This window comes from Temnothorax curvispinosus, unplaced genomic scaffold, assembly GCF_003070985.1.
Source record: "Temnothorax curvispinosus isolate PA1 unplaced genomic scaffold, ASM307098v1 QBEX01013839.1, whole genome shotgun sequence".
In the NCBI taxonomy this organism is placed as follows: domain Eukaryota; kingdom Metazoa; phylum Arthropoda; class Insecta; order Hymenoptera; family Formicidae; genus Temnothorax; species Temnothorax curvispinosus.
Window position 1 is genome coordinate 144188 of NW_020223619.1, and position 23374 is coordinate 167561.

Sequence of the window (23374 nt, forward strand, 5' to 3'; positions counted from 1 at the left end):
GCACGTGGGGGGGGGCAAGAGTAGGAGGAAGTTCTACCTAAGCGAGCGAGCGAGAAAGACAGAGAGAGGGGGCGGGAGAGGGAAGAACAGAGAGAGATAGAGGATGAGTGATACGAGTGGCATTCATGAAAGGCTAATGAAGACGTGTCGTTGGTCCGTGTTCCCAGAATCCCTTGACTGTGCTGGTTAGGTCAGCCTAATGACCCATCGGCGAAGCGTATAGTCCTTTCGCGAGCTTAATTACCAATTATCTCGAAGATCTCCGATATCGATCGCGGAGATCCGGCTTGCCCGTTCGCTTCCGGCACGATCGCCAGCTCCTTTTTCCTCACTCTCTCATGGGAACAACATCGCCCGACCACTTAAATCGCCGTCCGGCAGCATTTACGTGCACGGTACTTGCGCGTAAGTTTATTCGAAGATAAACAAATCGGGTAAGATAGGGAAAGACGAAGTATTTTTTAGCGGAAACCAAACTACCTTCGCTCGGATATATAAACAATCGAGAATGAAGATTGCGAAATGCACAGGATATTAAATTTTATTATACGCGAAATTTTCATCATGTATAAAATCGTAATTTATCAAGCTTTTTCAATTATCTATTTTAAATATCTGATATTCAAGTATATAAAAGAAAACTAAAATAAAATGCTCTTGAAATTGCACGGACATGGAACTTCGATTTTACTTCCATTTTATTTCCCAGTAATGTTATGACATTGGTTGATCTGTTTCAAGGTAATGGTATATTGCTGACACAATGCGCAGCGAAATGATAAACTATCTCGTAACCAGTTACCGCCATACACGAATCCAGATCAATGAGTCGGGAGTAATAAAGTGCAGGACGCGAGATCTCGATTGGATAGTCACGGCAGAACTAATGATCTAATTTGTACCGAGAAATCTAGTATACCAGCGATCTATCACATGAGTCCATGAAATTGCAGGAAACCGTTTATAATCCTGTCGTTAGAAACTTTATATAAATTCCCCCCAAAAATAGAAGTTCCATGTGTATGTCACAAGAAACGCATTAACTTCAAAGTAATAAGTAGGTAATTAAATTACAAATATGATTCTGTTACTATCACTCAATAAGTGCAGATTTATAAAAAAATAAATTTCTTACAAATATGTAGATTCTATTGATTAAAATAATAATAATAATAATAAATAAAATAATAAAAAAAACCAAATTTTTTACACAAATCTGTGATTTAAAATTATTTACAAATTTTGCAGAAACGGATTCTGTAAAAAGAATATATGTACGTAAACAATATTAGATGGGAAGCTCTTGCAAAGAACAGGGGAAAAGCAGCTTGAAATTTGACAATTTAACGCGGATTACTAGAATATCGAGATTTTTCTTAATGCACGCAAGTATCGATCTATTATATACATAAGGATATTCTTCATCATCACTATATTAACACACGGAAGAACTTTTAAATTTCTTTAGTCGTTTGAAAAATAATGCTGCAAAAAATCATAAAAACAATAGTAAAAAAGCTATAAGAAGCTAAATGTCTCAAATTAATATGTATTTAATCAGATATATAAAACTATTAAAGTCTTGTTCTAAATGGAAAGTCTTGTTGCCTTGACAAAGTATGAACGAGCATTTTGCCCTTCAAACTTTTACCAATTAGAGAAATAATGGGAGCTAAAAATAAATAGCACAATTCCAAATTTTGTAAATGTTATGACAAATCTAAAATTCCTTGTATGTCAGCTCTTCAGGATGTAAAATCTTATGTATTATGTTGCAAAGAGTGACACGAGCATTTTGATGTTCAAGATTTCAGTGAGTCGACGCGCGTACGAACAAAAAACAGAAAAACAGAGAAACATACTGAAGTAACAAGACAAAGATAAAAAGGGTGATACTAAGACCGGGTAAGCAACAAAAAAATTATTATACAGTGCATTTCGTACATATAGGTCGCTCCATACTTATTCTCAACTAAAATTCTTGCAGTTTAAACAAATTTTTTCCAGAAATAATTTTTAAATATAAACAATAGAGAATATTTACTTAATATTTAACATAAATTAAACAATAAATACTTTATAAACTTACTCCTACAAATAGATAATAATTTCTTTACAATTCTCTTAAGTTCAAGTAATTTAATAGAATATTGGTAATAAAATAATTGTAAAAGAAAAAAAAAGTTTTTTACCAATTGTAAAAAAAAGAATCAATTTAAAATTGTTTATAATCGCGAAAAATATGATACACGTGATTTTTGGGATAGCATGATAAAACAAGAATATTTTTCCGGAAGAATCTTTTTAGCTTTCCTGAAGAAAAAAAAACAAGCGTTGGATTTCCGCTCGCAGGAATACAGCGAAGGGATGGAAAGAGGACGAGCAATGGCACGGTGGATGGAATAAAAAGGGATCTCTCTTTTTCAGCCTGGAAACTCGCTTAAACTGCAAGATCAGTCGCACGATCCCGCGAACGTGACACATTTAATTAAAACTCGCAACAGGCGCGTATTGCACGTAACCGGCATTAAAGGCGCGGGTCGCTTTTCAAGATAATGCGGCGTGTAAGTTTCATCATAATAAATTTAACGAAGCGATGGATATAATCGCTCGTTGTCTGCATAGTGTCGGAAAAATAACGGACAGAGCTGAGATCAGACGCACCGAAATTTAATGAGAGCGTTTTTGCATATGCAGCTACGCTCGCTAATTGCTTTACGTTATAGTGTTACGTATCCGGTCCTTTCTTCGACGATATACATTGCGTATTTTCAATGTAAAAATTCTCTCACAATTTATATGTACTATTTCGAAATGTCGGTTTTGAAGAATACTCGTAATTACTCGTTTGATTTATCCAACGATTTAATGTATACGAAATAAATATTAAACTTTACTAAAAATGCATTATTAATCTGTGCAAAAAGTTCATTAAAGCAACGTATCTTACTGCAACATAATTTAATAGCTAGAAAATGAATTATTATAATAACTTTGTTATTGTTCAGTAAACAAATCAACATTGTTTGGCGAAAAATTAAATGGAGCAAATTTTATACATCTTATAGTAGAAAAATTAGTTAATCCTTTAATCCTTTAAACAATAATCCACAAACTGCTAAAGTTAAAACAGGATTTGTATAAAATTATCTGTAACTTACATCAATTGCAAAATAAGAAATCCAAAATATTCTAGTGGGTTGTATTATATGTATATTTAATGTACAGAGAGCTGTGTGTGTGTGTGTGTGTGTCAGAAAAATAATGAGATTAAATCTATAACGCACAATGTGGGAGCACTGAACAATCGTAACATCGTAGAACGTAAAGTATAGTCCTTCCTTCAAAAGTAGTACAAGTTTCGACTCGTTCGGCTGTGTTATGTTATAACGTTTTTCATAAATATGTATTAGTAGATCTCGTCACCGTTTTCTTATAAAGTGACAAAATATTAAACAAAAAATATGCGATAAAGTTTTGTGTTAAATTGAAAAAGAGCGTCATGGATTGTTATAAAAAGTTAAAAAAAAGCACTTGATCAGGTGATCATGTTTTATCACGTGCTCATCAGGTTTTTCGGTAGCACAGGGCGCTTTCAGTTCGAGAATTGTTGGCTGAAAAAGGGGTTGTGGTGCTACCACATCCGCCCTATTCACCAGACCTTCCTCTCTGTGACTTTTCTTTATCTTCTTATTATACCGAAAATAAAGTCAAACGTTAAGGGGCACCATTTTGAATTATTAGAATCAATTAAAGAAGATGACGGACAGCATAAACGGCCTCTCTTAAATGATTACGGTGTTACGAACAGTGGAAATATCGTTGGCATGGTGTATAGATGGGTCATATTTTGAAGGAAACCATTGTATTTAGTTACAAATGTATAATAAAAAAATTTATCGATTTAATCTCATTATTTTTCTGACAGACTTTGTATATACAATTGAACAAAATAATTGTAGTAAATCTTATTTAATTCATTTGGTCCTGCGTTATTAATTTAATACATCTTTAATTATTTATTATTTAAAAAAAAAATAAATAAAAATTTTTCAAATAACATTTCTCTTTTTATATTTTTTTATCAATTAAAAAACATTTAATATTGTTACGCTTATTATTGAACAACAAATAACAGTTTTTAATAGAAAAGTATATTATCGCCAAAATTGAATGCTATGATAAATTCCAACAGTAAAAGCATCTTTTTGTAATATTTATCCTGCTTCACTTTATAACTAGTAAATTATTTAACTATTAATGTAATATTTAACTTATATATGGCAAAAATTTATTGCTTGCCTAAGACGTAAAATTAAAGAGATTTAAAAGAGAGCTGTAAAAAGAGCTAGTAAAAAATTACGCAATTCGACGCTTCGTAAATATTTTATTCGTTTTAATATCGCGAAACATCTTTTGACCGAATGGCGTAAAAGACGGTAATAAACTTCTCGAGCTATCACGATTTTACGTTCCAGCTTTCCATTTCGCGACCATCGAATTAATAGGACTTACAAAACAATTTACTTTCTTTAAAAGTTAGTAAATAAGAAAAAAGCGAAACGTGCAGAAACCAAAGAAAAATACGGGAAAATACTTATAAATTGGAGTAAGCAACGAAATACATATAACCAATAATAAAAACGAAAAAAAATGTAATAACTTGCAGAAGTAACATTAATTGGAATAAAATACCTATACAGTAAATCCAAAATATATTTAAAGTTATACATATGTAGGGAATAAATCTTCAAATATTTGGCAAATCAATGTTAATAATACATAATAAAAAATACATTGTATATTCATATACTCATTAATTTAATTCTCATTAATATAAGCGTATAATAGTATTAGCGTGGCAGATATCTTTAACCATATCTTGTTTTAAACCGCAGAAAAAATTTATTTCATCACTGGACTGGTGAACAAGGTTCCGCTATTGTAATAGAATTTACGGGAAACCGCAAGTCTTTTAATTCTACTGTAAGATTCCACCTTCGTCTGGCCATAACTCTTTGGCTTTACGTAAATCTTAGGATTAAAGATATATACCAAAGACTACATAGACCGCTCGTTGTTTTGCACGACCGTTCGTTGCGGTCTCGTCTTTTCGTAGCTATTCTTTTCTAACAAAAAAGAATCACTCTGTTGGATTAGTGAACGACAATGGCGAAAGGAACACACGTGATAATTTTTGCTAATAGAAAAAACGGAAACCACAGCGTTAGTAATATGGTCATATCCTTTTTTCTCATTAATTACTTTCTTAGTAGATAATTTTTTTTTATATAGATATCCTTCTACCCTTTGTACAATTTATCAAAATATACTTTATTATAAATTGACAAAACATCAATTTAATAAATCGTTTAATAAAGATCTTTTATTATCCTTATGTAAAAAATGCTCGAATCATAAGAATTAATTGCTGCATATCTCGCTTTTCTCTTAATTTATATAGTTTATATTTTTCAATAAGAGATAAATATGAATAAATATCACTAAACGCATTTTATAAATTGTATTTCATTGTCATAATTTTAACCAATATCGTTCTCACAATCAGTACATCATGCCATAAAGATTCTTCTTTTCTCCCATCATATAGAGACTCTCGCAATTATTAGCAATATGTTAAGATTCTAGTCGAAGGAAACGCAAATGAACGCGCAAATGCACATGACTTACGATGCGCGTAAGATATCTCAAGCGGATGCATTTCACGGGGTAGTAGTCGCGTTTCCTCTTGGCAAGGAACAAGATTGAGATTGAGATCAAAATGGAAGGTTCTCCACCGCGATCAACAAGATAAAAGTACATTCCCGTTTACAAAGTGCAAGGTATCAATGCGATCAAGATTCATTTTATTCCCACCTTCTACGACTTTTTCGTTTTTTTCCTCATACAAAGAAGGATAAAAACTAAGACCGTAAGAAAAATCACGATAAATTTTATATATCACGAACAGATTCGGAAACAGAAAAATGTAATCTGACGAAGAAAAAAAAAGATCATTATTCTTTCTATATATACAATAAACTTATTGCAAATAAACTAAAAAATCATCGTTTTTTATCCTTTCTCCCGAGCTAAAAAAAAGGAGCAGATAATCTTTGTTGTTTCGTAAAAAACTACAAAATAAGACAGTTGTATTATACAACGTGAGTAATTCTTTGATAAGATAAAAATGCAGTTCAACGAAAAAAGAGCTTGTTATTGCCAATAAATGGAATACACCTACTTGATGCGAATAATCTGGCAGATTGTCACTATGACAACATTCAGAAAAATAATGCTTCAAAACAAAACTTAATATTTTGGATAGAAACATCTTGTTATATATACAATTCTCACGCTATTGATTTCCAATATTTCCTACGTTTTCGTCCCAAACTACATTGTTGGATCCCGTTACTGTAAATAACTTTGTTACAATATATTACAAAATTTGTGTATTTTTTATTTTTTAAAAAAGAAAAAAATTTTTAGTATCTTTATAGAAACAGTATTATAAATGAAGTTAACTAATTGTGAGTTAAATAAATTTGAGATAAGTGTTACATACTTTTATTATCTGATATTGAATAAATGTGGTATTATTTAAAATTTTATATAAATTATATAAACAAGTTATTTTTAAAAATTTTACAAATTACAAGTTATACAAATATTTTTTTAATTAGATTTGTCTTATTAGAATACTTTAATGCCTTCAAGTCTAATGAAAACCTTATTTTATAATATTATTGAAAAAGTATATTTTCCCTCAACTCAATAAGTAGATATGTATTATTGTAATAAAAAAACTTGGATTCACTTCAGTTGTTCTCTTTAGTAACGGACTATTTTTCGTAAAAATTGCTTGAAATCCATTCTCCTTTCATGTTAGAAGATACTTTATTCTGAAGTAGAGAACATAGACGGTAAAATTTCATTGAACGGTCATACAAAGACGAGTGGTTATTTTCCAAAAAACGTCTCAATAAAAGACTCGACGTAAGTCGGATATTGAAGACGGTTAAAAATAAAGAGAGGTAGAATAGGAAAGATCGAAATAGAGTGGCTCTCTTATAATATAACACAAAGAAGTTTGACGTTCACGATAATTTCGGACGGCAGACAGCGAGAAAAAGGAAAACAAATGTTATTTTAATCGAGAACGCTTTTAAATTTTTTATTCAATTAAATTTTAGAGGAAAAGAAAGCGAGAGAGAGAGATAAAAATAGAGGGAAGACAAATGTCTATACATAATTTCGATTAAAAGGTCATTAGTAAATTATTTTACAATAAAAAAACTTTTAAAAAACTACATGCAAAATGTTTAAACAATGGCCATAGATACGCGGTATACTTAAATTTCAATAATGTCTGGGGCTACCCCCCGTTCCCCTATATGTGCGAGCGCGTACATGTGTATGCGATTCTGGATAAAATTAAAGATTGTATCTTGTACCACTTATATAAGATAAGACTAATGAAATATCACTGTTTCTCAGTTCAGACATTCAATAAAAGTTTTTCAAACTTTATATATAAGTATATATCTTCATAACTGTTATAAAGAAACCATGAAACATATAACGATAATGATCAATAATTCTTTTTTAATAAGTATAATTTCGTAAAATATAGATACTATAAGCTATAGATAGATACCAACGCTAAAATAGGACATTTCTTATTGTTGACTGGAGAAACGTGAATGCGCAACGATATGCGTTGGAGCATTTCCATGAATATGCGCAAACTACCGAATTCGGAGTTATCCTGCCGAATGTATATACCCATCGCACGGAAATACATGTCGGGCGCAGAGACATGTCTGTGCGCTCAACAATGGCGCATAAACAGCTGCGCAAATATAACGATGCACCTACGTGCACTCGCGGTCGCGGTTTGCCTGTAATGCGGGTAAGCTGTATCCTTTCGGCTATCACGAAATTAGTTAATGCTCAGACGAGCGTGAAGACGGGAATATAGGAATAATAATGTATAGCTAGCTTCTTGTAATTCTCGCACATGATAAGAAAACAAGCTCTTAATAAAAAGATATATTGTATATGTATATAAAGCTATATAAAGATAAAGCATATAATTTTTACATTTATATAGATTTATATAGGTTAATTTTTTATGCAGTACAGATTTATACATATATACATTCGTTAAAAAATCTATCGCAATTAAATTTTCAATAATAATTGTTATTTTTCTTTAATAAACTGATTTGAAAGAATTTATTTGAAATAAAATAGATTTTAAAATATAATTAAAAGAATGATATATAAATGACATATAAATCAACTGATTAAATTTCATTCATTATATTTCCTGTGTTTCTTTAAGCTTTTTTAAGCTCTCTTATAAAGATTTAAAATATATTTCGATACCATGTGCACATTTACAAAGCTACAGACTTTTGTATACCAGCTTGTATCTACAAACTATGCAACGTGAACTTCGCGCGTAATTTGATAATGCAATCCGCAACAAAATATACTAACTTTCGAAGAAAGTTCGAAATTGATTGGAAAAACCTGGCAAAATTTGGCGACAGTACGCGACAAAGTTTTCAGAACAGGATATCGCGAATGGAGCGAGTCGCACTTTTCTTCCTACCACTTTTGCTTGCGGCTGCGGCCAGATACGCCTCTGTAAAATGCCGCAGTGCTATATATCGAGTTCTACAGGATTCCCTTCCTGGAAATTCTGGAAAAGTTTCAGAACTTCTTACAGTTTGCGGTGAGACAGTTTCCTTATTTGAGTTAACCGCGCGGAATAGTTAGTCTCAGCGCGCACCGTCACTTTTATTTCCTCTACTGACATTTCTTTATTTTTGCACGTAGTACGACTTGCTCTACGTTTTCTTAATTTATCTGATCCGGTAAATCCTACAGTCATTTTTAAAAAAGTAATAAGAGAAAAAACTGTATAATGTAAAAAATAACTGTAAATGTATACTAAAATGATTATTCAAGATAAATTATTTATTACAATTTAATTTCATAAACACTTTATAATTAAATGTATCTTTAATAATTATAAAAAAATATATACAGTTTTGACACAAAAATGTATACCTACTAAAAATGGCTTTAAATTATAATCAAAATCAAAATGCTAAAATCAAAACTACTATATACGTTTTATATTGAACATTTTATTAAAGAGTTTATTTATTATTGAAACTTATTTTATTTATTTATAATTGCTATGAAAGTTTATTGCAAAATTTGTTTGTAATATATTAATTATATATTATCTATTCTATATAAAATTTTAAAGCTCCTTTCTTCTTTAAAGATAAATGTTAAATTGTTTTCTTTTCTTTTGAAAATCCAGAAAGATGCAATTTGTTAGCATCTTTCTCGTCACGTCCAACAAGGCAGGGTTCCTTGCGCGAAATATACGAGTTCCTGTCGTCGACCTTAATCGCGACCATCACCAATCGAGTATAACTCAAACCGGCGCTCCGCAATTTATATCCGCCCCTATGCTACCGGCAACGTCCGATCGCGTTCGAGTCGATCGTAAATTTAATTGTGTAACGAGGCAACGCCTGGATCCACGGTCTGCCTTCCCTCCCGTCCCTTGCGTGGTAACAGCTCGTAATTACCGGCCGATGTGGCGAGCCATTGATCCCGGAGACCATTTGTTTCCAACAGTGTACCTAAATCCGAAAGCTCTCGAGCTTACATGGTGCGAGCCGATCACGAATGTAATGTCCAATCCTCGAGCTTCGAGTCTTTGGGCTTACGAGCGATTAAGCTTGTTACAGCTTTCCTTTCTTGTCCGAGGTTACTTGTCCCTTTTGGCTCGGTAAAAAAATGTAATGAAAGGATTGCTACAAACGCGTGTTCATAAATTTTATTACTTTTATATTGTAGATAAAAAATGTAAACGCGTTTACATTTTCTATATCTTTTTTCAAAAAACACAAATTATTCTATTACTTCATATATTAAATGTTATTTAATAGAAGATTTTTCCACTAAAAATAACTGAGATATGTATAAAAAAATAAGTATCAGATACACATAAAATTTTGAAAATCAAGAAATGAGCTTCTTATATAAACTTATGAATATGATTCTGTTTCAATTGCATTGAATGAGTTAGAAAGTGCAGCGCGGTTAATATGAAACAAGTTCAAATTAACAAAGAAGAATCTCAAAACAGATAGTCTATCACGCGGGCATGATCATAAGTTACGACATGCTAGATGACTGAACAATGTAGAGTTTACGAGGTAGTGCTTAGACAGCAGGAGTTAGTTCTACCTGGCAGTAAAAGAAGCAGTTAAAGTGTTCTAAAATATTGCCTAAAGCGCTCCTTGAAGCAAGCTCATGTGCTGACCGCGAGGATTCCTAATCCCGCTTTCATTTTTTTATGCTATCCGTAATCGCACGAAATTCAGAGAGTTTTAAAATAACAGAATATTTTGTCCAAAAAACTTGGCATTGCTAAATAAGTATGCATGCGAATATTTCATGTAGAGATGTGTATTAGTTTGTTGAGACATATAATAATATAAGTGAAAAACACAAGTCTCAGTAGCAATATAACGCGATATTCGTATATTCATTGGATAATAATATTTTTAACGGTTTTAGAACTTGTGACAATATGCGTATTTATTACGATGTTTATTATTAAAATCGTCGTCAGTTCTTAGTGATCTCTCAAAACGAAAAGATCGCGATTCTGTAGTTAGACTTCTGTCATCAGTAATTCGTAATTGGTAAAAATTAATCGCAGTTAATTTCAAATTTGCCCATATTATAGTAAGTTCTGATTGTAACAAATCTTTTAAAGATATTTCTAGCATTATGATATATTTCAAATAAATTTGATACGATGATACATGTAATACGCAAAATATAAAAGTATAATTCCTTGTCACGGTCCCATTCAGGTATCACTATCACTGATTGTGAGTGCGCGTAACCTTGTAAGAGAGAGAGAGAGAGAGAGAGTCTATCCATTTAAAAAAAAAGGCAATAGATTATAATATTATATATTATAATATACTACTTCACTTGTAATCCATTAACAAATCCATTGCCTCGACATTAAAATAAAAAAAATAACTCACCAACCGATGCGCAACAGCGGAGTTGTGACCCTGCGTCGATCTGTAACGTACAAATATTTTTACATTAAAGCAGTGGCCTAGATAATCAATACTTGTAAATAATTATATCGCGCCCGTTGAATTTTCAAAACATCATTTCAACAAATATCTGATTTTAAAATGCTAACACAAGAAACAATCGCGGCGCAAGCGATTGCATATTTCCGCCTTAATTCGTTCGGATAATTAATCTTGCGCGAAAAATCGTGTAAGTAATAATACAACCGTGCGAATAAGAGAGAGACGCGACGTTCGCGACGTAATGTGTCTTGTCGTATATGCCGGAGATCGAACTCCGAAATTGCGAAATCACGCCGGAATTAAACCTAACTTCGAACGAGTAACGAGTGTATCACGTACTTAATGGGCGAATCAAGTCGTGCTTGAAAAAGTGACGGAATCCGCCACAGGATAGCGAAATAATAAATAGCAGAATAATAATTACTCACCCCACGGTTGCTCCGCTGCCGCCCGATGCCTCCCAGGCCCCCTCCTTCCCTCGATCCTCCGTTGATCCGTTGTCGCATCTCCGTCGGCGCTCTCACTCACTATCGTCGCCTATGACCGCACGACACTTTGCACGGCACTCCCGGTATTAATCTCGCGACGCGGCGCATACTTAGTTACACAGCGAGCGGAAGAATTACGAACGAAGCTGTACGATAATACCGATAATACGATCCGCTTGACGCCCGTGACGCTTGACGTTCCGCAGGTAGACGCTAAGATGGCGGAGAGAATTTTGTAAATCGCGGCCAACTTCACTCGCCGGGAGCAACTGTTGCGAGGAGCAACAATGTTACACTTGTTGCTAGTGAGGCGATTTTAATTAACGGCAATTCAATCATCGATTTATGAACCACTGTGTCTATCTATCCCGCACGATCGCCAAATATAAAAAACGATTAAATATGAAGTTACACATACGACGTTAAGAGACTGGGCTAATTAAACACGTCGCGGCGTTAATCAATTTAGGGTATCCGCTCGATTCCTCTTTATCCGTGTTCCGAGAACTTCATTCTGAAGCCACGCGACGTGCGACATGGACGCGAGTCAAGTTGACGGTTGAGAAAAGCGAGCCCGTCACCCGAAAGAATGTAATCGAATGCGATGTACCTCAATATCCATATAAATTCCGCGAAGCACATGACGTATCACAGTTTTTTCGCAGTCTAAACACTCTAAACAATCGGATCCGGCCGCCGGCGATTCGTGTATCTCCGCGATGAACGCGATGTGATCCGAGAGCAATGACGTCACAGCGGGGTTGCGAGCGCCGCGGCCGCGGCCGCGGCCGCGGTAGACATAAGTAGCGGGGGGCTAGAGCAGAGAGGTAGGCCGACCGAGCACGCCGAACGCGCGTCGCGTCGTACCTCTACCCCCACTCTATCGTCACTACTCATGTTGCCGCGGCGCCCGCGACTCGCGACCACCTTCTACTATCATTATTCTCGGAATACAACGCTAATTGTAGGAATGTAAGTAACCCCTGGTTTCCATGCACGCGCTACCGCGCGTTTGAAAAAAGCACGCATTTGATTGGCGTTTAACTTGTGGAGACGCATGTTTGTCGCGCGTTACAACGCGTGCATGGAAACCGGGGGTAATACACGAATCGCCGGGTCCGGTGCGGCAGGTGAGATGTGAGATTACGGAGAACTCGAAACTGTGATATATCGAACGTTCATTTGATATATGTGCTTCGTGGAATTTATGCGGATACCGAGGTATATCACATTCGGACTTTCAATTACATTCTTTCGAATGATCGCTCTCGCTTTTCTCAACCGTCGACTTGACTCGCGTCTCCCGACTCGCGTCGGCGTCGTGTCGCGGGGCTTCAGAATGCCGTCGTTTTCGGAACACGGATACGAAAAGATACGAAACGGTTACCCTAAATCGAGCAACACCGCGCCGTGTTTTAATTAGCGATCGCAGTCTCTGTTAACGTCATACGTTTAACTCGTATTCTGATATTTGGCGATTGTGGGGGATACGTAGGCAGCGTTTTCATAAATCGATGATTTGATTGCAGTTAACCAAATCAAGTGTAGCTGGTGTAGCAAGTGTAGCGTCCTCGCGACAGTTGCTCCTGGCGAGTGGCTAGACTGAAGTTGGCCGCGCGATTTACGAAATTCTCCCCGCCATGGCCGCCATGTTAGCGTCTACCTGCCTGCGGAACGTCAAGCGTCACGGGCGTCAAAGCGGATCGTATTATCGGTATTATTATACAGCTCCGTTCGTAATTCTTCCGTCGCTGTGTAACTAAGTATGCATCTCGCGTCGCGAGATTAATACCGGGAGTGCCGTGCAATGCAAAGTGTCGCGCGGTCATAGGCAACGATGATCGGGTGCGTTCCACGTAAGGCTCGCAACGCTCGTGGAATCATTTCATCCTTGTTGTTTGTCAAATGTTAAACAACGAAATGATGCAACGCGAGGGTTGCGAGCGTTAAGTGGAACGCACCTGTCGTCGATTTTCGTGAACGTCGTGAGTGAGTGAGTGCGCCGACGGAGATGCGACAACGGATCAGCGGAGGCTCGAGGAAAGGAGCAGGTGGCCTGGGAGGCATCGGGCGACAGCGGAGCATCCGTGGGGTGAGTAATTCTTATTCTGCTATTTTTATTATCTTGCTATCGTGTCAATCCTGTGGCGGATTCCCGGGTTTCCGTCGTGACACTCGTTGCTCGTTCGAGGTTAGGTTTGACTCCGACGCAATTTCGCAATTTCGGAGTTCGATCTGCTCCGGCATATACGAGAAGACATATTACGTCGCAAACGTCGCGTCTCTCTCTCTCTTATTTGCACGGTCGTAATATTACACGATTTTTCGTTTAAGGATTAATTATGCGAACAAGTTAATGCGGAAATATGCAGCCGCTTGCGCCGCGATTGTTCCTTGCATTAGCATTTTAAAATCAGATATCTGTTAAAATAATGTTTTGAAAATTTAACGGGCGCGATAATTATTTATTTCAAGTTTGATTATCTCTTGAACCCTGCTGTAATGTAAAAATATTTCTATGTTACAGATCGACGCAGAGTTCCAACTCCGCTGTTGCGCATCGGCCGGTGAGTTATTTTTTTATTTTAATGTCGAGGCAATAGATTTGTTAATGGATTACAAGTGAAGTAGTATATTCTATTGTCTTTTGAAACACAAGGTTACGCGCACTCAGTGATAGTGATGCCTGAATGGGACCGTCGCTTCTCCAGTATCCTGGTTGATAACTATAAAATCACGGTTCGGTACGCCCAGTCAGCCTACCCCTCACTCGATCTCCACTACTCATGTTGCCGAGAAGCTACGGCCGCATTCTGGGCATCACTAATCGCGCGGCAATAAATCGCGAATGTTCATCAATTGTTATTAAACGCTCGGTATTAAGCCCGAACAGACGGGCCACTTTGTAGTGTCATAGATAAGCACAACATCCGTCAATCAAGTTTAAAATTAAATAATAAACAGATATTGTTTTGTCGTAAATTCACTGTGGAACAATAACTAAATCCATAAAGTTTTAAATATAAATTCAAGATATAAATTCAAAACGATTAAATTATTTCTTTAATCCATAAAAATTTTTACTATGGTGATGGTTTTCTGTATTTTTTACTGTACAAGCAACATAATATTAAATTTACTTAGACGATAAAGGTTTGAGTGTATCAATTAAGTTTACGCTTGTTCTATAAATCTGTCCATATAGTAGCGTACTGTTTTCTTTTTGTCAGAATCCATTCTAATTAAAGTACATCAAATCTAAACCGGACAGAAAATACTGATACCATGAGCAACGTCTTCAGCATGCAAACATTCTTTCGATCGAAACTCGAACACTTAATGTATTAGACACGCGCGTTTGCGAATCTGAGAAACTGGGCGTGATTCGTTGGTTCGTGACGTTTGCGTTTATCTATTGCGCAATATTTGCGGGTGGATAATTGAATTAGGTATCCCGGGCAATGCGTTCTCCGGAACGGCAATTAAACATTCACGGTCGAGCTTGGTCGTTGGTATCGTGCGATATTACATAAGATTTAACGGCATTCTTACGAATGCGTTGTATGTCGGAAGATCACGCGCACAACAGCCTGAAACCCTGACCTGGAACGGATTTCTCCCATAAATCTATCGCCTTTCTTCCGGCGAACGCGCCAGTGATCTCGCGTTGCGAAATCGCTGAGTCGCCAGTAGATGTAACAACCAGTTTGTATAGGGTCATAAGATAATAAGAAAAATTTAGAAAGTGGTGCTATTTTACGTTTATTAAGACGTTAGGATTTTTGCCTTTATATAAAACTAGTTGTAAATTATAATACAAAATCTACCGGTTACATACAAAATAATAATTTTCGTAAACAATATATAGTTAAATCAGAATTTATATATATAAAACTGCAATTTTATAATACTGCCTTACCTCATCTCAGAGCATCGTTTCTGCAAGTTAACATGTGTATATGTGCTTTTGTGATATTTATCTATAATAATGTGCCGCTCGACTCATTGTCGCTCAGCCGCACTTAAGACTTTACCGCCGGCTTGTGCAAACAGATATTTATAAAACGCGAAAACGGCCGGTCGCGAGGTACGCCCAGCCGAATATCCTGGGAATAGATCTCGAAACCTAGTTATACGATTTATTCCGAGCCGGGTCGCCAACTGTAACTTTGCTTTTTGGGACAATCGCGTACTTTTCTTTGTGATAAAAGATATCTCCAGTATCACGTGTGAAACTGTTAAAAGATAATTTTTTTTGCAAGAGAGAATTGAGTATCATTAACTATATCATCGTAAGTTAAAGTATATAAGATTTGCACAAAAATTTAATTAAATATGTAATCAGGAAGTGATTCTTTGTAAAAAGTATAATTAATACAAGTTTTAATAAGATTTACAAAACATAGACATTTCGACATATTGCAATATGCAAGCTATCTTTCCGCAAATGACTTTTCGAACCGTCTTGCGTGCAACGGTGAATTAAACGATCGTGTGTGCAACACGTAAAGTCTATTCTTAAACGCAGAACACGTGAGTCACCGGTTTTCGAAATCTACGGGTGACATAAGCTCATTAATTTAATCAGCGATGCACGCAATTTTGAGAAAAGCAAATTCTTGCAAAAAAAACCGCGAATTTCTGAGAAAGCTTTGTTATTTCGCTATTAAACAAAATTACATTTTTAGTTTTCACATATTTCTAAGAACAAGAATACAATTTTGAAAAATAATTTTGTATTTATCATTACATAAAAATATATTGCGTAAATATATATTAAATATTAAATTTCTTATACTTATGAAAACTAAGATAATATTTTAAAGAAATAATTTGAACATATGTGGAATTTATATATTTTCAACATATATAATTTTAAAAAATTAGAACTAATTAAATTGTAATTAAAGACAAAATATAATTAGAGAAGTGTATGATTAAAGACTAACAAAAAATAATTACATAAATATTTAATATAAAATCAAATATGCTTGGTGGCTCGATGAATAAGGAATCTTAACACAAGTTTTAATAATCACGCTTAATTTACCTAATATTAATTTACATCACAATTCCAGCTGATATACGTTGCTTGACTGTCGCTGTTAGTAACATTAATGTCACTGCTCGCTTGACGCACATTAGCCTGTGACGACATTAATGAGGCGATTTATTAGCATAGTTTGTACTGCATGCAAGTCAGATGAATTGCAGGATTTCAACAAGGCTGATCACTGTTGTTATGCAAAATACCTGTTACCTTAAGCAAAGGTGACAATGCAAATCGTCACATATGACATCATATTATTGCAACATGTCTAGCTGCTTCGGATACAATTATTTTCTTACACGCAAAAACTTTTTACGGTATACAACCAAAAATATAAAATTCTTTCTAGTTTTAGAGACGGGAGGAATGTAGTATTTATTTCTTTTGTGTCATTACCATATTTATCAAATAATGCTAAAAATATATTCTTTATTTTTCGTGAAATAACTTTCAGTTATTATATTAACGATATTAAACGTCGTTTGAAATTTTAATGGCAATGTACAACGTCGATGATGAGCAGGAAGAAGTTGAACCTCTTGCATACGGATTCACGATGCACTAACATTCAAGCAGGGTACCTCGAATAAATATACACGTGTGTGTATATACCTTAATGATCTCGGAGTCCGATACGTAGGAAGCTGATTACTCATCGCGACGTCTATACCGAGCGTTTAGCGACTTATTGTGCCTGGTTATTGAACCCTTGGGAGAGTATCCATATCCCTCTCCCTGTTACCCACACTCTCCGCTCCACTATCCAGCTCTTCTCACAGCGCACCTCCTGCCTACCTCAGCTGTTGTATTCGCGGATACATGTATACCTTCCATTATAATTATATACACCCGGTATACCGGTATCTACGCGCATTCAAACAGGTTACATAAGATTCTATGGAAGGATAGAGAAATAAACAGAGAGAGAGAGAGAGAGAGAGAGGGAGGGAGGAGAGGGAAAGAGACAGGGAGGATGAGAAGACGCGTAAGGGAAACGCGATGACACGAAGTTTATTAGGTAAGGTCCATCGGGACCGCCTTTCAGTTAAGTACGCCGTGCACGGAATGGAGATAAGTTTCGACGTTCCGGTAGTGTACCGTCTACTTTCTCCGGTGGCTGATTAATTTCCTTGGAAAAACAGGCCGGTAGATCAACTTCATTTTCCACAGAATAAACACAAATGGAAACAAATTCTTATTTTATTTTGCCCGTGCGAAGATAAAAATAAAATTGATTAAATTTTTTAAGTAAGTGACCTTTACATAGACGAAATGATTAACATTATACACGGTGGTGCACGTAAAAACCGGCTCCAAACGCAAGATACAGTTATAAAAAAACTGTTAGCGGCTAGTTTTATGTGCGCCACTCTACATCTCTAGTTATTTTGTTTAATGTATTCTTAAAAGCTTACGATATATAGTTACAAAAAATTCTTTATTAATTTAATATCGCTACGATTAAATACTGCGTCAAGCAAGCGATTTTATTGATGTAACATTAGAAAAAGCTGCTTATATCGTTTTTCCGGTGGTCTCTTCCATTTGTTATCGCACGAAACTCTCCCCGCCTCTTTATGCGCGAGACACGGATGACCGCCTAGGATGCAGCTACACGCAAATTAATTTCGCGAGCGCGCAAGGCGCAACAGCCTGCGTGAGAAATATCGCGAATACGCATGCGGCGGTATCTCATGCGCGTGGGCGAACAGTTGCCAGGCATTACCGCAAAGATAAACGATTCGTTACCCACGCGAAAGCTGGCTACCTTCTTCATATCTGTCCCTTTTTCTGCATCTACAAGTTACATAAATTCGATCGAAATATATCTACCTGACAAGTTCTCTCGACTGCAGCATTATTTTTTTGATACAACTGCAGATGCCGGATCTGCGCAATTTTATGAAAATCATCTTATTATGTTTATCGTTTCTTCGATTTTCGTACGCGTATCTTATATTAACTATGCGAGATAATTGCTGCGAAAACAGTTCTCGCAGATGATTATCCCGTGATCTAAATCAACCGCCATGGGTGGCACGGAGTTGCTTGTCGTCGCTCGCTATTGTAATGACAGGCGATTCGCCACGGAGACCGCAGCTGGGCACTGCTCTATAATTTAGCACTTTTCGAACGATAATGATCAGCAGAGCCGGAAACAAAGTATGAATTTTTGAAGAAACAAAAAGATCATAAAAAGATATTAAATTATTACCATGTCTTTCTAAATTTCATATCGTTATCGCTTTATAAATTATCATCGAAAGAATTTCTGGCGAGCTATTTGTTGCGTTGATTTAAAAAGCTTCAGAGATAAATTAAGTTCTATATGTGTAGAATAATTTGAAAAGATAAGATCTTTTATTAAAAAGCATCACACAGAGCATATGTATATGTTGCAATCATATCTTACTCTTTTGAATGCCAGTAATATATCCTATTTTAATTAAAATATCAATCAATGATGCATCTACTTAATTACGCACTTAATCGTGTGAATAAGTAACTTATCTAAAATCTAATAATAAAGGCAATATGTACATATATAACTAGAAACATAGTAAACAATGCTTATACAATATCACACTTTAAAAGGTTCTGTTCATCATTATTATTATTAGCGTTATTATTTTATCTCGGCACGCAATAAGTGGTTGGAAATATTATGAACTAACGTCCTAAATTGTCTCTATTAAATTCGACTAAAACCAACCATAATTTACACGATAAATTTTTCCGATATGGCCAACGTTATGTTTACAGCCAGGAAAAGCCAGTTTTCGTTTAGTTCCACCCTGCACAAGCGTGTCGGTAACTTATATGAACTTAGGGGCATACGTGTGTACGGCGGAGAGAAAGAAAAATCGAACCACACGTGAGACGGACAAGCGGAGAAAGGGAGGAGAGTGCGGTAAACGTATGATGTCATTTTGCGGTTCGCGGAAATTCCGGAGTTTCAAATATTGGAACGCATATCTCTGCGGGCAAACATTTATTTAACTGCCGTCCCTCCCCTCGGCCTCGTCTCTCCAAATCCTCGTGTCCGAGCGATTCCAATCCTCCCGCCCCCCCCCCCCCCCCTCGCCTTTCCTCTCATTCAGCTGCCCCGCGTTTATTCAACGTTTCGCGCGAATGTGCCTTTGAACGCACAACGACTGGCGAAATGCAATCCGATTGAAGGCGATGCATTGAGTGCATATTGACGTAGTAGCGTCGATTAATGGACTGGAAGCGATCTTGTTTCCAATGTGTCTACACGAGACCATTTCAGTCTTGATCGCCATGAAAATGAAGATTGTGCGATGTATGCGACTACGTCACATAACGCTCTATGCAGCGAGGAAAATTGATTGATTCTGATCGAAAGTTGATTTTAAATTCCAATTTAAACATTCGCCAACGTGTATCTAAATCTATCTTTTTGAGAAGTAAATAATGTGCAATTATATCCTACTATGTATGTAGTACAAAACAGTCTTTCTAATATCTTCTAGCATTTTTTCTGCAGTTAATATTAATATTTGTTTAAAATTAAGAAGCATAAATGAAGAAAAACATCATCAGTTTTGAAATCAATCAATGACTATGTTATAATATACATAATTACATAAAATTTTTCCATATCTAATGTAAAGTTAGAGTTAGAATGTACGCTATCATGTGTGAGTGATAGGATATTAAGAATCTATATATATATGATGATATAATTCTCTCTCTCTCTCTCTCTCTCTCTCTCTCTCAATAATATGGAAAATTATGTGTGAAACCTTTCAAAATAATTACACATTATTGGCACAATTATTTCCTTTTTGATCTTATCTTGTCATTTTCGAGATCAAAACAGAATTAATAAATAAATTTTCAATGGATTGCAAGGTATCTTTTCACGTGGGAAGAAAAAATGACGAAAGTATATAAAAATAACGCGCTTCCGCGTTTCTCGGTGTCATTGTTTGCCATCACATATTTGATGTGGGTGAGCAATTGCGTAGGCTCAAGGAGAATGGAAAGTCACCGAAAAGACACGATCTCGAAGCTCTCAAAGGGAAACTAAATTTAACACCATACATGCCTCGCCCTCCCTTGGGAGTTTACCTGCGTTAATACACAACGAGCACGGTTAGCCTTCACGGCGTTAACGTGAATTCGATACGCAAACCGCAAATATACTGCTGCAACCGCCGTGCATTCTCAACGACGGAAACCAGCGTCTGGTTCCTCGTATATTGCATAGTGGAATATCTCACCACTAAATATACACAAACAGAATACTTCAAAACGATGCTTCAAAAATGCCCGAAAGCGCATACTTGAGATTTTAATTGCTCATTATCGTGACTGGATGAAAGCAATAAAATTATTTCGCCATCTATCTAAATACAATATTATTTTTGGAAAAATAAACTCCAATTTGAAAATTCTGCTTCTAGCGGTTTAAATAATTGAAATCATTAAATTATTGCTCTTGCGTTATATATACGATTGTCTCAACCTACATTAATTAAACCAGTGTATTTAACGAAAAGTGTAAAACGTAACTCTCTTTTAAATTTACTCCATACACTATGACTATGTGTATGTGTAGTCAAATAAATTACATTCCGTTGCAGTATTTCAATTAAAAACTTTTCCCCCGCAAGCGAAAACACTTTAACGATCGTTCGCAAAATGGCTCGACGCAAGCTATTCCTTTGTTTTATCGCGACGACTTACATTTAAATTCAGTCTGCGGATTATTCCTTATGTTGAATGCACTATTTAGAAGAAAATTACCCCGTTCAACGCACACTTGGCGGTCACAAACTAGACGCGCTAATTACTCGACTCTGTAGAGACTTTTTGCGCGACTTTTTTCAACGTATTTGCTACATTACTTCGAGGTGAGTTTTCATTTAACAAGAGGCAGTCTGCCCAAAGTGCCATTAGCTTTTCTTTCAAGATGTGTCGCGAATCTCCCCGCCGCGATTGTGCGCCACATGTGGGACAAGCACACACTCTCTCTCTCTCTCTCTCTCTCTCTCTCTCTTTCTATCTCCTCTTCTCATCTAAATATCCTTTATTATTCGACTCTATGTTCTACTGCTGTCCACTATGACTCTACCGCTGTCCACTATGTAATTATCCAGGGTCCAACCGCGAGAGGCTCGTAAAGACACAAGGTCTATCCCAACAGGACAAACTTCAGGTGGCATGCAAGAAAACAACTGTCCCAGGGTGCAATTAAGCAGGCACAAATGGCCTCTATCATTACGTGCAGTTGAAGTAAATTACGCGGAAACTCCTCTCTAGTCGGAAAGTCAAAAATAAGTATCCGCCGTATACCGCAAATCTAAAATACCTCGAAAAGAATCGTAAAACTTCTTAAGAGTACAGATAAAATTCCAAGAACATAAGCGCGTATTGTAAGCTGCATTTTTTTATTTTGCTTATAGTGGCCCATAATGATGAAGTTACTCATCAGCAATTTTTTAAAATGCGTCAATGATTATTCGCAATATAGATTATTGGCGACACTTACCTTTCACCTTCGTGAAAGCCCTCAAACTCTTCCTGTTGCTCGTTGATGGAGGCCTCGAGGTCCAGGTAAGCGCCATAATCGCCGCCCTTGTACAGTTGGAGTGCCGTGTCATCAAGCTGCAACACAGGTAGCAAGATGCGTTGAGAAACGCGTCAGTTTTGCGTGCACGCGGCCGGCTGCGGTGGTAATCGTGCCGCGGAAATTATTACCGCGCCAATGGCGATCGTTAGCCGGTTTTCGCGTAACCACCGTCCATTCAAGAGCCGCATCCGAGCCGGAATAAAGTCGGCAAAACGCAAAACTCTTTGACAAACTTGCAATTTTTATTACGAGCACGCGCGAAAATTGTATCGATAAATGGAGAAAGAATTAACTCTTAAAATTCTTTATGATAAAGAGAATATGTTTTTGGTTTGGAATATTTTATGTTAAAACACGAAGAGATGTTTTTATTAAAAACTTCCATCTGTTTGATGTAATGTAATTATTTAAGTAGAAGAAAAATGAACAATTTTTTTCAAATTGTGATATACATTGGTGCTTCTATTTATGCATTTTATGCAATGTATAAATTTTATTCCTGCTCATCGTCTAATTTTTATATGTCACAATTTATATTTACGCTGAAAATTTATATACAATTGACAAAATTTAAGTAAATCTCGGTAAATGCAGAGAAAATATTACATATTTACATAATTCTGTTAATTTTCTAAATTTATTTTACATTGTATTTTAATTAAGAAATCGAATAGTTTTTTAATAAGTTACGGTTACCATAAAAAATATTTTTATTAGAAAAAAATAAGATTTTTCGAAAAGAAAATGCCCCTCTTAAATCGCATATTCAATTTGATAGTGCGATCAAGTCCACTGCATTGATTCGCTAATCAGAATGAACGGTTTCTTTTATTGAAAGATCAAGGTTTTCGGAGAAGGAGTTCAATGCACATGTAAGAGTATTACGGGTCAACAATCCGGGCTAATGCGGCTAATCTGCTAAATTTATCTGCGGATCAGTTGGTCCACAACGCTATTCCCATACGCGAGAGATGATAATCGCTTAGTTTAGAATCAGGTAGTTCTCACCAAATATAAGCTCCTCGCCTATATATGTATCATCTTAAAATATTAGAACTATAAATAAAATCAGAAAGAA

General features: G+C 35.8%; 1 protein-coding gene across 4 annotated transcripts in view; it reads right to left on the minus strand.

Annotated features, from left to right (window-relative positions):
• LOC112464047 (FH1/FH2 domain-containing protein 3) overlaps positions 1-23374 on the minus strand; it is a 138059-nt gene that overhangs the window by 70877 nt on the left and 43808 nt on the right. For 2 of the 4 annotated variants that reach the window (XM_025030819.1, XM_025030820.1), the window contains 2 exons: positions 22216-22331; positions 11100-11139 (listed from right to left, as the gene is read on the minus strand). In XM_025030819.1, coding sequence (XP_024886587.1) covers positions 11100-11139; positions 22216-22331 — 156 coding nt within the window. The remainder of the gene's footprint in view (positions 1-11099; positions 11140-22215; positions 22332-23374) is intronic. The other 2 variants (XM_025030818.1, XM_025030823.1) reach the window with 1 other exon arrangement.